The sequence below is a fragment of the Danio aesculapii genome, chromosome 10 (genome assembly GCF_903798145.1).
Source record: "Danio aesculapii chromosome 10, fDanAes4.1, whole genome shotgun sequence".
NCBI lineage: Eukaryota > Metazoa > Chordata > Actinopteri > Cypriniformes > Danionidae > Danio > Danio aesculapii.
The window spans coordinates 5,708,311-5,725,243 of record NC_079444.1 but is presented as its reverse complement, the minus strand read 5'-3'; the positions used below and the strand labels follow the sequence as shown (position 1 = coordinate 5,725,243).

The 16,933-nt window shown below is 42.0% G+C and overlaps 1 protein-coding gene across 4 annotated transcripts; it reads left to right on the top strand.

The window, feature by feature from the left end:
- The first annotated feature begins 893 nt into the window (after window positions 1-893).
- Window positions 894-16,882, top strand: akt2l (v-akt murine thymoma viral oncogene homolog 2, like). Of its 4 annotated transcripts, none has more exons than XM_056466599.1 (14): window positions 894-1,116; window positions 4,289-4,376; window positions 4,450-4,578; window positions 4,813-4,924; window positions 6,299-6,443; window positions 9,228-9,359; window positions 9,593-9,658; window positions 9,773-9,841; window positions 10,648-10,770; window positions 12,276-12,404; window positions 12,878-13,092; window positions 14,115-14,202; window positions 16,402-16,504; window positions 16,608-16,882. In XM_056466599.1, exons 2-14 carry the CDS (start codon window positions 4,331-4,333, stop codon window positions 16,685-16,687), a joined length of 1,437 nt encoding a protein of 478 aa, XP_056322574.1. In that variant the 5' UTR covers window positions 894-1,116; window positions 4,289-4,330; the 3' UTR covers window positions 16,688-16,882. The 4 variants fall into 4 exon arrangements, with proteins under 4 accessions (XP_056322574.1, XP_056322575.1, XP_056322577.1 ...); XM_056466600.1 differs by having other exon boundaries at window positions 894-1,124; XM_056466601.1 differs by lacking the exon at window positions 894-1,116 and adding an exon at window positions 1,267-1,288.
- Window positions 16,883-16,933: the final 51 nt, after the last annotated feature.

Below are 16,933 nucleotides of genomic sequence, written 5' to 3'. Positions count from 1 at the left end.
GTCTCTAAAATTGTACATTCATTCATTCCTTTTCTTTTTGGCTTAGTCCCCTTTAGCAATCAGGGGTCGCCACAGCGGAATGAACCGCCAACTTATCCAGCATATGTTTTACGCAGCGGATGCCCTTCCAGCTGCAACCCATCACTGGGAAACACCCATACACACTTATTCACACACACTCATACACTACGGCCAATGTAGTTCATCAATTCCCCTATAGCGCATGTGTTTGGACTGTGGGGGAAACCCACACCAACATAGAGAGAACATGCAAACTCCACTCAGAAACACCACCTGACTCAGCCGAGGCTCAAACCTGTGACCTTCTTGCTATGAGGTGACAGTGCTAACCACTGTGTTGCCCGTTAACAATCATGGTAGATTTATTTAATACTCTTTCTTTGTATATACTCTCAATGCTCTTTAGTTTTATTCCCAATAACCTACTGGCTGTTGTTACCACCTTCCCCAGTGACCTCTTCTGGGCCTCAGAAGCATTTCTAAAATCAAACTGCGCCCCTCAGCTCTCAGAACACAGTAAGAGTATTTCTGCACACACACACACACACTATAATCTGCTGTTTTACTCCACTAAACTCCATATAAAGGACAGACTCTTCTCCACGGGCCTATCTAAAGGGTTATTGCTGACAACTGGTGATCAACAGTAGAAAAATACACGTTGTACCTCTTAATCCCAACAGGGAAACCAGCACTGAATGCCTGATTATCTGCTGTTATGGCTTTACAGTCAATAAATGTGATTATAATGGAAGTCAATGTGGCAAAAACAGCACCAACACAACCAAAGGGGAGTCCGTCTGAGCAACACACAAGGGTTAAATGAGATATAAAAACAGCAGCAGCAGCAGAACTGACCGGAGATCAGCCCGTTCACGGGGCAGGACCGGCCGCGGTGACGTCACGCGCCGTGAACTCTGAACACGGGAATCTGTCGCGTAAAAAACGTGCTGAATTTCCACTCGATCCGGATCAAGACGCGATAAATGAAGCGCGACAGCTGTCAGTGTGCCCAGATCCAGCATAACCAGCGCGGAGAGATGCTGAATCAGCAGTCTGTGTGCTAAACTACCGCCTGGCGCTCGTAGTAAACAGGTAGTTCGGTAAATCACTAAAACACACCACAGATTTCACGAGTGTTGTTGACTGTCTGTATCGAAAATATCGTGTGGTTATTTCTGAGAAAGAGTGTGTGTGTTTACTGCGGGAACATTAAAATCAGTTTGACCGCTGAAGCTCAAAGTTCATGTTGTGTTAGTTTGTTCAGGTAAGTTAGCTTAGCCTCTGGACTAACGTTACTTATATTAATGTGTTCATCTGACATCGGAAAACTCTTCACAAACGCGATTCCTTCAGTTTACACTCATGTTGTCAGTTTACTCCAGCCAGTCGGTTCTGTCATGTCTGTACCATGGTAATACTCTGCTCTTTGAGCATGCAGGTAACGTGATATTCCTTAAAGTATCATGTAAGTAAATATGAATCCATGAAGTACATTGATATGGTAATCATTCAGATATGTCAGAGTAGGACTGTGGTATTGCCGTTAGATACTACTGCTGTACTTACTTTATACTTACTTTACTTTGTCATCTTTTAAAACTTTAGAAATAGGAAATCTGTGGTATGAAATGTAACATAAACCATTTTAAATATGAGTTTAAACGACTGTTTCTTCATATATATTTATAGTTTCTTCAAAAGATACTGCCAAGGAGATGTTAAATGGCTAATAAATATGCTGATGATTATAAAAACAACTTTTTAAAAATATTATTGAAGTTTTAAAAAATATTTTTTATTAAAGTTTTACAAATAAAAAATCCAGATCAAGCTAAAGCAGTGGTTGGAGAAATTAGATGTTTTGACATTATTTATTTATTACTTTATTTTTTGAGCAGTATACTTTCAGATGTTAAGCAAAACTGACTTCACTGCATATTATCTACAGGACGCTTTACAATAATATATTTTTGCTAGATGTTCAGTGACTAAAATATTATTTTAATAAATCTGTTTTGTTCAAATGCAATAAAATATATGACCTATATTCACTGAGAAATAGATAAAAATATTCATTTTCAAAATGGGGTGTACTCATTTATGCTGAGCACTGTTCACTCACCGGCCACTTTATTAGGTACACCTGTCCAACTGATCGTTAAATTTCTAATCAGCCAATCACATGGCAGCAGCTCAATGCATGTAGACATGGTCAAGACGATCTGCTGCAGGTCAAAGCGAGCATCAGAATGGGGAAAGTAAGGGGATTTAAGTGACTTTGAACGTGGCATGGTTGTTGGTGCCAAACGGGCTGCTCTGATTATTTCAGAAACTGCTGATCTACTGGGATTTTCACGCACAACCATCTCTAGGATTTACATAGAATGGTCCGACAAAGAGGAAATATCCAGTGAGCGGCAGTTCTGTGGGCGCAAATGGCTTGTTGATGCCAGAGGTCAGAGGAGAATGGCCAGACTGGTTCCAGCTGATAGAAAGGCAACAGTAACTCAAATAATCACTCATTACAACCAAGGTCTGCAGAAGAGCATCTCTGAACACACAACACGTCCAACCTTGAGGCGGATGGGCTACAGCAGCAGAAGACCACACTGGGTGCCACTCCTGTCAGCTAAGAACAGGAAACTGAGGCTACAATTCGCACAGGCTCACCAAAACTGGACAATAGAAGATTGGAGAAACGTTGCCTGGCCTGATGAGTCTCCATTTCTGCTGCCACATTCGGATGCTCGGCTCACAATTTGGCCTCAACAACATGAAAACATGGATCCATCCTGCCTTGTATCAGTGGTTCAGGCTGCTGGTGGGTGGTGTAATGGTGTGGGGGAGATTTTTTTTGGGTCCATTAGTGAGTATTGTTGTCGACCATGTCCATCCCTTTATGACCACAGTGTCTCCATCTTCTGATGGCTACTTCCAGCAGGATAACGCACCATGTCATAAAGCGCCAATCATCTCAGACTGGTTTCTTGAACATGACAATGAGTTCACTGTACTCAAATGGCCTCCACAGTCACCAGAGCTCAATCCAATAGAGCACCTTTGGGATGTGGCGGAACGCGAAATTGGCATCATGGATGTGCAGCCGACAAATCTGCAGCAACTGTGTGATGCTATCATGTCAATATGGAGCAAAATCAAGAATATTTCCAGTAGTTTGTTGAATCTCTGCCATGAAGGATTAAGGCAGTTCTGAAGGCAAAAGGGGGTCCAGCCCGGTACTAGGAAGGTGTACCTAATAAAGTGGCCGGTGAGTGTATATTATTGTTTTATAATATTTTAACAAAAATAAAGAAGATTTTCTTGTTTTTAAATCAGACATTTCTTCTCAACTGCCGTTTTGTTCTGATTTTGCAACTTAAGAAAAAAAGTTTAGGAAATAAATATTATGAATGTTCAAATCTTTTCCATTCTAAAACTGTTCATGACAACTTCTACAAGTGATATTAATGTCATTTTAAGACCATTTAAGCCACTAATTATATAATAAATAGTGATGTTCAGCAATTAAATCACATACAAAAAAACTTTGTATTTACATAAGAAATGTGTGTTGTGTATATCTATTTTATCATAAAATACATGAAGAAATGCCAACATTTTCACTGGCCCAACCAAACAAAAAAAAAGTTCATAGCCATTTCTTAGCCACATATTTTATATAATGTGTTAAAAATAAACTTTTATTTAAAAATGTTAATAATTGTATAATGAGCAAAATTCAAAGTGTTAAAAGGAATTAAATTATGCAATTAAAAGGAGCAGTATGGAAAATGTGCAGGTATTTTATTGAAAAAGCAACATGCTCACAACATCCAATCAGATAAGAGGAAACCAAAAAGCAACATCACAGAGGAGGTGGCATTTAAAGATTAAAGATCTTCGATTGTGTTTGCATGCAGTTGACAAATAGTCGCAGGTAAACATGACAAGGCAGTACTGGCCTGATCGAGCCAGTAACGATCCTGTCTCGAGCACATGCACTGTAGTGGAATTGAACTAAATTGGCCGTTGTGTGTGTGTGTGTGTGTGTGTGTGTGTGTGTGTGTGTGTACGGGTGTTTCCCAGGACTGGGTTGCAGCTGGAAGGGCATCCGCTGTGTAAAACCTATGCTGGAATAGTTGCCGGTCATTCCACTGTTGCGTCCCCTAATGAATAAATTGACTAAGCTGAAGGAAAATTAATGATTTATATATCAGTTTCCCTTGTGAACGAGTGTGTGTGTGATGTGCTGGTGTGTCTGCAGGAGTAGCTAAAGGCTGTCAATCACTTTGAAGCTCCACCCATCATGACGGAGGTCAGTGTGGTGAAGGAGGGATGGCTCCTTAAGAGAGGTACGGCAGAGTGTGTGTCCTGCGCTGACACACGCCATGTTGCTCCACTCACCTGTGTGTTTGTGTGTGACAGGCGAGTACATCAAGACATGGAGGCCGCGTTACTTCATCCTGAAGAGCGACGGCTCCTTCATAGGCTACAAGGAGAAGCCGGAGATGACGGACCAGAGCTGTGCACCGCTCAACAACTTCTCTGTGGAGGGTCAGATCTGTGTGTGTGTGTGTTTGTGTGCGTGTGTGAGAAATGTATATGTGCCTGTAGTGAAGGTGACTGTGTGAGTGAAGTGTGTGTGTGTGCATGCAATGAGATTGAGTGTGAATGTAGTGTCTGTACAGTGAATGAAGCGTGTGTGTGTGTGTGAGTGAGTGTGTTTGTTTGTGTTTGCGCCTGTGTGTGTAGCGCTGTGCGGGTAAAGTGTGTGTGCTGGTGTCGTAGAGTGTCAGCTGATGAAGACGGAGCGTCCACGGCCGAACACCTTCATGATCCGCTGCCTGCAGTGGACCACCGTCATCGAGCGCACCTTCCATGTGGACAGCAGTGACGAGAGGTGACAGAAGACACACACACACACTTCACTCCCATACATCACTAACACACTCACACATACTTCATCCAGACCCGTGCACACACAAACCCTCGCTAACACACATACTCATGGTCATGCTCACACATGTCAATAACACACACGCACATCACACTCACTAACACACTTCACTCCAATACGTCCTTAACACAGTCGCACACACTTCATTGATTCACACACAAGCACCTGCCGCCTAACACACACACACACACACTTCATCCACACACAAACACACACAAATCACACCTGCTAACACACTTCACTCCCATGCATCAGTAACGCACTCACACACACACACACACACACACACACACACACACACAATTCACTCCCATACATCACTAACACACTCGCACATAATATTACATCCACACACTCGCATGCATGCACAGGCACACAACTCTCGCTAACACACATACTTGCGCACACACACATAACTCCCACATGTCATGAAAACACTCCCACACACTTCATTCACACACTGACGCACACACATGACATTTGCTAACACACGTTCTCACACTCTCTCACACACACACAAACACACACAACTCACTTCCACACATCACTAACACACACTTCACTCACTCACTCACTCACTCACTCACTCACTCACTCACTCTCACACACACACACACACACACACACACACACACACACACACACACAATTCACTCCCATACATCACTAACACACACACACACACTTCATTCACACCCACACACACACACACACACCATTCACACAATTCACATACATCACTAACACACTCCCAAACACACACACACACACAATTCCCATACATCACTAACACACTCCCACACACTTCATCCATCCTCTCACATGCACGCACACACACACATGACTCTCGCTAGCACACATACACATTCACACACACTTTACTTTACTCCCACATGTCAGTAACATACTCCCACACACTTCATTCAAACACTTGCGCACACACACACACCCTCACACGTCACTCCTACAATAGAACACACACACACACATTATAAGCGTGCTGCTGGTGGTTTTTCCACACCGTGCTCACTGACACAGAAGCGTTTCTGATCAACAAACAGCAGCTAAACGTGTCTGAACAAACCTTTTTATCCTATTCAAAGACTTCTATTGTCATAAACGGTGCGACAGTGAACGCATCATCAGCATCAGAGTGTTCTGATTGGCTGCAGTAGCAGTCTGGTCTTGCAGACGGGACTTTTCATAATGCTCGCCACTGTTACAGTAACAGAACTGTGGCTTCAATGTAAATTGTGTGATATGACCTTCTTGTCTGAAGAGCTCTTAAAATCATTGACACGTTTGCCACGCCTGTAGGGACGAGTGGATGCGAGCAATCCAGATGGTGGCCAATGGGCTGCAGGCACGGGATGTGGACGAGCCAATGGAGATCAAGTACAGCTCTCCCAGTGATGCCCTGGAGGACATGGAGATGTGTTTGTCCAAATCCAGCTCCAGAGTGGTACGTGTGTCTGCTGCGCACTGTCCAGATCATGTGCAGGTGATGATTGAGTGATAGTTGTCGGGATGATGATGGTGGTGGTGAGGGCGAGTATGACAGGGGTGATGATGAAGATGATAGTAAGGATGATGATGATGAGTGTCACTGTGGCGCAGTGGGTAGCACAGTCAACTCACAGCAACAAAGTCTCTGGTTCGAGCTTCGGCTAGGTCAGTTGGCGTTTCTTTGTGGAGTTTGCATGTTCTCCCCGTGTTGGCGTGGGTTTCCTCCGGGTGCTCCGGTATCCCCCACAGTCCAAACACATGCGCTATAGGGGAATTGATCAACTAAATTGGCTGTAGTGTATGAGTGTGAATGTAAGAGTGTATGGGTGTTTTCTCAGTGTTGGGTTGCAGCTGGAAGAAAACATATGTGTAAAACATATGCTGGATAAGTTGGCGGTTCATTCCGCTGTGGTGACCCCTGATTAATAAAGGGACTAAGCTGAAAAGAAAATGAATGAATGATGATTGAGTGATGGTGAGGATGATGATGATGATGATGATGATGGTGATAGTGATTAGGATGATGCTGGTTGTGATGGCGAGTATGACAGTGGTGGTGATGAAGATGGTGGTGGTGATTGATGATTAGGATGGTGATAAAGATGATGATAGAGTGATGGTGATGAAGATGGTGAGGATGGTAGTGATAGTGATTAGGATGATGGCGGTGGTGATGGTATGACAGTGGTTCTGGTGATGAAGATAATTGTGATGATGGAGATAAGGATAATGATAATAGAGTGATGGTGGTGAAGATGATGAAGATGGTAATAAGGATGATGATTAGGATGATGATGGTGGTGATGGCGAGTGTGACAGTGGTAGTGATGAAGATGTTTATGATGGTGATTGTGGTGATGGAGATTATTGTGACCAGGATGGTGATGATGAAGATGGTGATTGATGATGATGATGATAGAGGGATGGTGATGATGAAGATGGCGATTGATGATGATGATGATGATGATGATGATGATAGAGGAATGGTGATGATGAAGATGGTGATTGATGATGATGATGATGATGATAGAGGGATGGTGATGATGAAGATGGCTATTGATGATGATCATGATAGGGGGATGGTGATGATGAAGATGGCGAATGATGATGATGATGATGATAGAGGGATGGTGATGATGAAGATGGTGATTGATGATGATGATAGAGGGATGGTGATGAAGATGGCGATTGATGATAGAGGGATGGTGATGATGAAGATGGCGAATGATGATGATAGAGCGATGGTGATGATGAAGATAGCAATTGATGATAGAGGGATGGGGATGATGAAGATGGCGAATGATGATGATAGAAGGATGGTGATGATGAAGATGGCGATTGATGATGATGATGATGATAAAGGGATGGTGATGATGAAGATGGCGATTGATGATGATGATAGAGGGATGGTGATGATGAAGATGGCGATTGATGATGATGATGATGATGATGATAGAGGGATGGTGATGATGAAGATGGCGATTGATGATGATGATGATGATGATAGAGGGATGGTGATAAAGATGGCGATTGATGATAGAGGGATGGTGATGATGAAGATGGCGAATGATGATGATAGAGGGATGGTGATGATGAAGATAGCGATTGATGATAGAGGGATGGGGATGATGAAGATGGTTAGGATGATAATGATAGAGTGATAGTGATCAGGATGATGGTGAGGAAAATGATTTAATGATGAAGATGGAGATAATGATAATAGAGTGATAGTGATTAGGATGATGGTGGTGATGGTGAGGATGACTGGTGATGATGAAGATGATCATGGTGTTTATTGTAAGGATGGTGATGCTGAATTTATGATGATGATGAGGAGTATGGTGGACATGATGCATTTTGTGATAAAGATGGTGATGATGATGATTGTGATGCGAATAGTGAAACTGAATTGATGATGGTGAGGGGGATTGTGGTGATGATGCATATAGTGATGAAGATGACAAGGATGATGTTTTGTATATTTTATTGTCCCCTAAGAGTGGTGTGCGTGCGTGCGTGTGTGTAGCCTGATTCAGTAAAGAATTAAAAAAAAAATGAGGATGATGATAGTTTGGTCATAGTGATTTGGATGATGATGGTGAGCATTATGGTAATGATCGTGATGGTGATTATGATGATGCTGAACTTCTGAAGGGGGCAAGATGATATTGATGGTGATCCTGAGAGGATGGTGTTGGTCAGGATTATGATAGTGATGGTGGTGAGGATTATGGTGATGCTGAAAGGTTGTTGGTGATGGTGAGGGTGGTGATAATTAGGATTATAGTAGTGATGGTGATGGCGGTGAGGATGATGATAATTACCAGCATTATGATGTTGATGATGGTGGTGATGGTGATTATGATGGTGTGGAAATTATGAAAGGTAGGGTGATGGTATTGATGGTGATGGTGAAGAATTTTGTATTGATGGTGATGGGGATGATGCTGAAAGGATTATGATGGTGATGATAGAAAGAATAATGATGTGTTGGTGAGCATGATGAGGAGCAGGAGCAGGATTATGATGATGATGGTGATGGCGTAGATTAGGATGGTGAAGATTTTGATGATGATGATGGTGGTGATGAGATTGAGGATTGTGGTGATTTGCCAGGATTGTCATGGTGTTGATTAGGAAGGCGATAATTTCGAAGATAATTGTTGAGATGATGGTGATGATTGTCAGAATGATAATGGTGATGTGAGGGTGGTGATGGTGTTGCTTGTGCTGCTTTCAGACGATGAATGACTTTGATTACCTGAAGCTGCTGGGGAAGGGCACGTTTGGGAAGGTGATTCTGGTGCGTGAGAAGGCCTCTGGGATGTACTACGCCATGAAGATCCTGCGCAAGGAAGTGATTATCGCGAAGGTGACACACTCCTCACTGATACACACACACACACACACACACACACGTCTTCTGACTGGAGACCTTACAAGCACACCAAGTGTTTCTCTCTGATTACTCCAATTCAGCAAACTGAATAAGCCACACCTTCTACATAGAGAGCCAATCAGAAGCTGTCGAAGTACACAGCACACCATTTATTTATTTATTTAACCTCTTGACTGGTGTGTGTGTGTGTGTGTGTGTGTGTGCAGGATGAAGTGGCGCACACAGTCACAGAGAGTCGAGTGCTGCAGAACACCAGACACCCCTTCCTTACGGTCAGCTGTATGTGTGTGTGTGTGTGTGTGTGTGCGTGCGTGTGTGTGTGTGTCACAGGTATAAGCGTCTCTGTGTGACACACTCCTTCATTCTGTCATGTGTTTGTGTCGCAGACCCTCAAATACGCCTTCCAGACTCATGACCGTCTGTGTTTCGTGATGGAGTACGCCAACGGTGGAGAGGTACATCATGCTGGTTTCACACTAATGATTTTCTCTTGTATGTGTGTGCGTGTGTGTGTGTGTGCATTTGTGTTTTTGTGTCTTTGAAAGTGTGTCTGCTTATATAAATGTATGCATGTGTGTACGTGTGTGTGTGTATTTGTCTGTGGGTGTATTTGTGTCCATATATCTGTGTTTGTGCGTGTGTGTGTATTTGTGTCTCTGAAAGTGTGTCCATTTTATATGAGTGTATGAGAGCGTGTGTGCGCGTATTTGTGTGTGTGTTTGTGTCTCTGAAAATGTTTGTTTATATGAGTCTGTGTGTGTGTGTGTGTACGCATTTGTGTCTCTGAAAGTGTTTCCGTTTATATGAGTGTATGAGAGAGAGAATGTGGGTTGTGTGTGTTTGTGTCCATCCATCCATGTATGTCTGTGTGTGTGTGTGTGTGTGTGTGTGTGTGTGTGTGTGTGTGTGTGTGTGTGTGTGTGTGTGTGTGTGTGTGCGCATGCATGCATTTGTGTCCGTTTATGTATGTATGTCTGTATGTTTGTTTGTTTGTGTGTGCGCATTTGTATGTGTGTGTGTATTTGTGTCTGCTTATATGAGTGTATGAGAGTGTATTTATGTCGACTTAAATGTGTGTTTGTGTCCCTGAAAAATCTGTCTATGAGTGTTTGAGAGTATGTGTATCTGTGTCCATGTGTTTGTGTGTGCGCATGTTTGTGTGTGTGCCTGTTTGTGTCTCTAAAAGTGTGTCCGTGTGTGTGTGTGTGTGTATTTGTGTCTTTAAAATTGTGTGTGTGTGTGTGCGTGTGTGTGCGTGCAGCTGTTCTTCCATCTGTCTCGTGAGCGTGTGTTCTCTGAGGATAGAGCTCGCTTCTACGGCGCTGAGATTGTCTCTGCTCTGGACTATCTGCACTCACAGAACGTGGTGTACCGAGACCTGAAGGTGAAACACACACACACACACACACACACACACATCTGCCCGCTTCTCATTCTGCCTCTCAGCTCAGTCTGCTTTGTTCATGTTTAGTTTGAATCGAGTGTAAATTACAGCCTTTAATGTGATGTGTGTGTGTGTGTGTGTGTGTGTGTGTGTGTGTGTTATAATTGCGACACAGACATTGCTTCACTTCTCACCAGGCATGTCAAAAATGACCTTGTTCTCAGAAACAGCAGATCAAATCAGACGAGTGTGAGTGACTGCTCAGACTGCAGGAGTATACTCATCAGTGATGGAGTGTGTGTGTGTGGGATTGATCATGTGTGTGAAGCCGCTGTAAGATGAGCTGGACTGAATAAAGCACTGGAGAACTAAAGCTGACATGAACAGAGACTTGCACTGTGATGGAAACTAGATGTGCTCTGAGACGTCACAGTTATTTCTATAACATTTAATACAGTGCATACTGTTCCAATGCTGATTCAGTTCAGCACTGATTCAGTTCAGTGCTGATTCAGTTCAGTGCTGATTCAGTTCAGTGCTGATTCAATTCAATGCTGATTCAGTTCAGTGCTGATTCAGTTCAGTGCTGATTCAGTTTGTTGCTAATTCAGTTCATTGCTGATTCGGTTAGTTCCTGATTCAGTTCAGTGCTGATTCAGTTTGTTGCTGATTCAGTTCATTGCTGATTTAGTTCGTTCCTGATTCAGTTTGTTTATTCAGTTCAGTGCTGAATCAATTCAGTGTTGATTCAAATAATTTTAGATTTAGTTCAATGCTGTTTCATTTAATTGTTGATTCAGTTCATTGGTAATTTAGTTTGTTGCTGATTCAGTTTAATGCCGATTCAGTTCAATGCCCATTCATTTCATTGCTGATTCGGTTATTTCCAGATTCAGTTTGTTGCTGATTCAGTTCAATGCTGTTTCAATTAATTGTTGATTTAGTTCAGTGCTGATTTAGTTCAATGATGATTCAATTGATTGTTGATTTAGCTCAGTGTTGATTTAGTTCAGTGCTGATTAAAAAAATTGTTGATTTAGTTCAGTGCTGATTAAAATAATTGTTGATTCAGTTCAGTTAGATGATCGTTCAGTTCAGTGCTGATTCAGTTTTTTGCTGATTCAATTTAATGCCGATTCAGTTCAATGCCAGTTCATTTAGTTGCTGATTCGGTTATTTCCAGATTCAGTCTGTTGCTAATTCAGTTCTGTGCTGATTTAATTTATTTTTGATTCAGTTCAATGCTGTTTCAATTAATTGTTGATTCAATTCAGTGATGATTCAATTCAATGATAATTCAATTGATTGGGGATTTAGTTCAGTGTAGATTCAATTCAGTGCTGAATAAAATAATTGTTGATTCAGTTCAGTTAGATGATCGTTCAGTTCTGTGCTCAGTCCTGATTCAGCTCATTGTTGATTCAGTTCAGTGTTGTTACAGTTCAATGCTGATTCAGTTCAGTGCTGATTCAGTTGACTGATAATGCGGTTCTCTGTTGCCTCAGCTGGAGAACCTCATGCTGGATAATGACGGACACATTAAAATCACAGACTTCGGTCTCTGTAAAGAGGGAATCACAGACGAGGCCACCATGAGGACCTTCTGCGGGACCCCAGAATATCTTGCGCCGGAGGTACTGAACACACACACACACACACACACACACACACACACACACACACACACACACATATACACACATATACACACACAGATTCTGCACTTATAGCAGAGGTCCATCAAGGAGTCAAGATGATGCATTAAAGTCACTGAATCAATCTAAACAATACAGGCATTGAGCTGCTCAGCAACTTTATTTATCAGATCCAGGATCCACAGTCTGAGTGATGAAGGAAGAGTCTGTCTGTCATTTACTGAGCTGGAAATTAATCTAATCTGAACACACTCCAGCTCTAAAACAACTCTCTCACTCTCTCTCTCTCTCTCTCTCTCTCTCTCTCTCTCTCTCTCTCTCTCTCTCTCTCTCTCTCTCTCTCTCTCTCTCTCTCTCTCTCTCTCTCTCTCTCTCTCTCTCTCTCTCTCTCTCTCTCTCTCTCTCTCTCTCTCTCTCTCTCTCTCTCTCTCTCTCTCTCTGTGTGTGTGCAGGTGCTGGAGGACAATGATTACGGCCGTGCGGTGGACTGGTGGGGTCTGGGTGTGGTGATGTATGAGATGATGTGTGGCCGTCTGCCGTTCTACAGTCAAGACCACGAGCGTCTGTTCGAGCAGATCGTGATGGAGGAGATCCGCTTCCCCCGCAGCCTGAGCGCACACGCCAGAGCACTGCTGACCGGCCTGCTGAGGAAAGAGCCCAAGCAGAGGTGCACACACACCGAAAGAGAGACACTTAGGGCCCTATCATACATCTGGCGCAATAAGGCGCATGACGTGTTTTTGTGTGATTTGTTGCTATTTTCAGACCAGCGCAACTGTTATTTTCACGTTTTGCATCACGATGTTTAAATAGCAAGTCCACTTGCACCACTCTGTGGACTTATGTGTGTGCTGGTCTATAAAGGAGGTGTGTTCAGGCGCATCTATTTTTTAGGAACTGAAATAGACCGCGCCATTGACCAACTAAAAGCTGCTCTAAAGTCCAGCAGAGCGCGTTAGTTATGCACCTATGCAGGTCCAAACGCTTACACACTGCTGAATACACACAGGATGAACAGCAACACAAATATATTTACAGATGAAAACAATTAAAGGATTAAAATGATCCAGAAATGATTATTCTCTACATCAATATAAACACCACTGCCTCCATGCCTTCTTCACCTCGGGGGGCTTTTACAGTTTATTCATGATAATCTGCATCTGTATAATGTTGTTACTATTATTAGCAGTATTATTGATTATCTGCGGATTTATATCTGCTTTAATAAAACAAGTTTAGATTTATAACAAGATAGACGTCTGCATCACCATATGGGGCATCAGAACAGGACGTGTGTTTGAATATAACTCAGTGTTTTGACCCCACTTCATTATTATTGTTCATTTATTCCTTTTCTGGAGATTAGAACTGAATTTAGAAATAGTTTTGAGCAAATCTTTGTGCTTAACAAAGGAAATTAAATCTGTAGGCTAATGGATGTGTTCAGTTGAGTGAGTTTCCACCGTTTCCTTAGTAAAGTAAAGTAAAGGAGTAAACCAAAGTAAAGGAGTAAAAGTAAAGTAAAGAGAAAGTAAAGAGGCTGAATGGAGGAGGCTCGTTCTTTATCCTAGCGCTACAGATGCTCTGTTTAACTGTTTTCTAAAATATGTGATATATAAATAAACATGTATATATCAGATATTTGTATAATTAGATATTTGTGTAAAATCGATCTGTTTTCTGCAGGCTCGGTGGAGGCCCAGATGATGCCAGAGACGTCATGATGCACAAGTTCTTCAGCGGCGTTCAGTGGGACGATGTTCTGCAGAAGAAGGTGAATAACAAGAAGAAACCAAATCACCAAATACAGATAAAGACAAAACTATCAGCTCCTGTGAAGTTTTTAATTATTTCCCAAAGCAGAGCAGATTTTATCAACACATTTCTAATCATAATAGTTTTAATAACTCATCTCTAATAACTGATTTATTTTATATTTGCCATGACGACAGTAAATAATATTAGACTAGATATTTTTCAAGACACTAGTATTCAGCTTAAAGTGACATTTAAAGACTTAACTAGGTTAATTAGAGTAAAGTTAGGGTAATTAGGCAAGTCATTATATAACAGTGGTTTATTCCGCAGACAATCCAAAACTAATATTGCTGAAGAGGGCTAATAATATTGACCTTAAAATGGGTTTAAAACTATTAAAAACTGCTTTTATTCTAGCTGAAATAAAACAAATAAGACTTTCTCCAGAAGAAAAAATATTAGAGGAAATACTGTGAGAAATTCCTGAATCTTAGAAACATCATTTGGTAAATATTTGAAGAAGAATAAATAATTCACAGGGGGGCGAATAATTTTGATGTGGTTGTGTGAAGTAGAGCCCTGTTGGGAGTACTCTGTGTGGGTTTTTTTAAAGAGCCCATATTATACATGAAATAGGGTCATATTTTGGTTGTAATGGTCTCCAACAACAGTCTAATATGCATGCAAGGTCAAAAAACAGTTTGATGGTCTTATAATCTGCATTTATTTTTACCTAATTATCCCAGCGACTCCCATATGAATCGTTCAGCGATTCATTTGTTCCCAACCCCCTCCTCAGCGCGAAGCTAATCTGCGTCTAATCTGAGTCTCCTGTCTCCTAGCTTACGATGGCCATAGGAACGACAAACGGCAGTGGAACGCGAGCTCACAAAAGCATTTAACGTTAAATCCGTAAACAAAGCGTTTTCAACGTGACTTACATGCAATATGAGAATATAAAGAGTAACCGCGTGTACTGTATCAGGTTAACAAGTAACAAAACACAATAAATACATAATTTGCGAGCTAGAATAAACGAGGCAACAATTTTAATCGCACTTACTTACACTAGTGAATAAACCTCAACCACTGACTCTTCACAGTTTCATCTTTGGGTAGAGACTGTCAATAATATCCATCTGAGCACAGCGTGACTTCATTCGACCGGCGGCGTCTGTGAGTGTGTGTCTAGTGTTTTTTCTGTGTTTGTGGGCGGGGCCACAGGTTTCAAATCTCCCGGGTTTGCGCGCGCAACTACTGGCGGGGCTTGTGTTTCGTAGCCGCGTCATCGCGAAACACCTAATGACTCGTTAGCAAGACGACTCGTTTGAAGCACTATGAGTCGACTCTTTTATAGATGAATCAATAATTTTAAACACTGTACACTTACAGATTTAAGCCTTAGCTGGATATTTCACTTCACTTAGAGCTGTGTTACACACTACATGGAAGGGCATTTTCAAAAGCCCATAATATGGGCTCTTTCAACATTATTTAATATTTTTTTGCTATAAAACATGAACTGTTTAAACAACACCACAGCTAGCAGCATCTCAGTTTTAAACCTAGTCTACTGTGTGAAACAAACACACCAAACTATTAACAAACAAACCGTTTAACTGCTAACACATCATGTTTCCAAACATGACAAAACCAAACTGACATGTCTTTAAAGGTGCAGTGTGTAAGTTTGACACCCAGTGGTTGAAATAGGTATTGCACACCTGTTTCAAAACACATGCAAGCGCAGATTGCCAGATTGACGACACCAACAGAAGTGCGCCTGACTATCGAGCCTTAAGGCTGATTTAAGGCTGATTTGAGTCGTGTTCTAACTAAAACCAGCGTTACGCTATAGAGGGAATATTCTCCATATTAAAAGGAGTTTTTGTCCTAATCAACACCTAAAATTAATATATTAGAAACGGCTTCTATTTCAGCTGAACAACAGAAAACTGACACTGATCAGCTCAGGTACAGCTCATGTGCTTTATTCAGTGTTAAATGCTAATAATGCGAGTTTGAATGCCATTTTGCATCACATTTATTGGCATATACTGAAAGCAGCAGCAGATAGTTCAGCTCAGATCTGGAGAATAAAATAAACCGTCTGAAACTGAACACTAGAACTGTGAGATAAAGCTATTATATTTCATGCTGTGTGTGTGTGTGTGTGCACGTGTGTGCGTGTGTGTGTGTGTGTGTGTGTCTTCAGCTGCTGCCTCCCTTTAAACCGCAGGTGACCTCAGAGACAGACACGCGCTACTTTGATGACGAGTTCACTGCGCAGAGCATCACTGTGACCCCTCCAGACAAGCGTGAGTGTGTCTGTGTAAACAGGTTCTCCCTGGAAGCCTAATGGATCATACATGACACTCACTCAGCGTTTATTGGCATCATTTTTTGTCTGTATGTTTTCAGTGAGCTGTCAGGATGTGGAGGATTCTGGGCCGATCGCTCACTTCCCTCAGTTCTCCTACTCCGCCAGCGTCCGAGAGTGACGCCTCTACTCAAGAACATCCCATAATGCATCATGATGGACTCCCGTAATGCACTGCACTCAGAGGGAAGCGTAAAGTGGATGTGTGTTGTGTGTAAACTCTGCCCTACACAACGCTGCCATTAATCAGCACAAAAACTCTTTCTGTCTGGATCACAGTCAGATATGGGCAGATATATTAAAGACTATCAGCTGCTGTCAGACTCCGCTTCATCCTGCACACGCAAAACTACACTGTGTGGTAGAG

Coding starts and splice junctions, on each gene's coding strand:
- akt2l (XM_056466599.1), top strand. CDS start 4,331: ATGACGGAGGTCAGTGTGGTGAAGGAGGGATGGCTCCTTAAGAGAG. Junction 4,377..4,449: donor GGGATGGCTCCTTAAGAGAG/GTACGGCAGAGT, acceptor TGTGTGTGACAG/GCGAGTACATCAAGACATGG. Junction 9,659..9,772: donor CCAGACACCCCTTCCTTACG/GTCAGCTGTATG, acceptor TTTGTGTCGCAG/ACCCTCAAATACGCCTTCCA.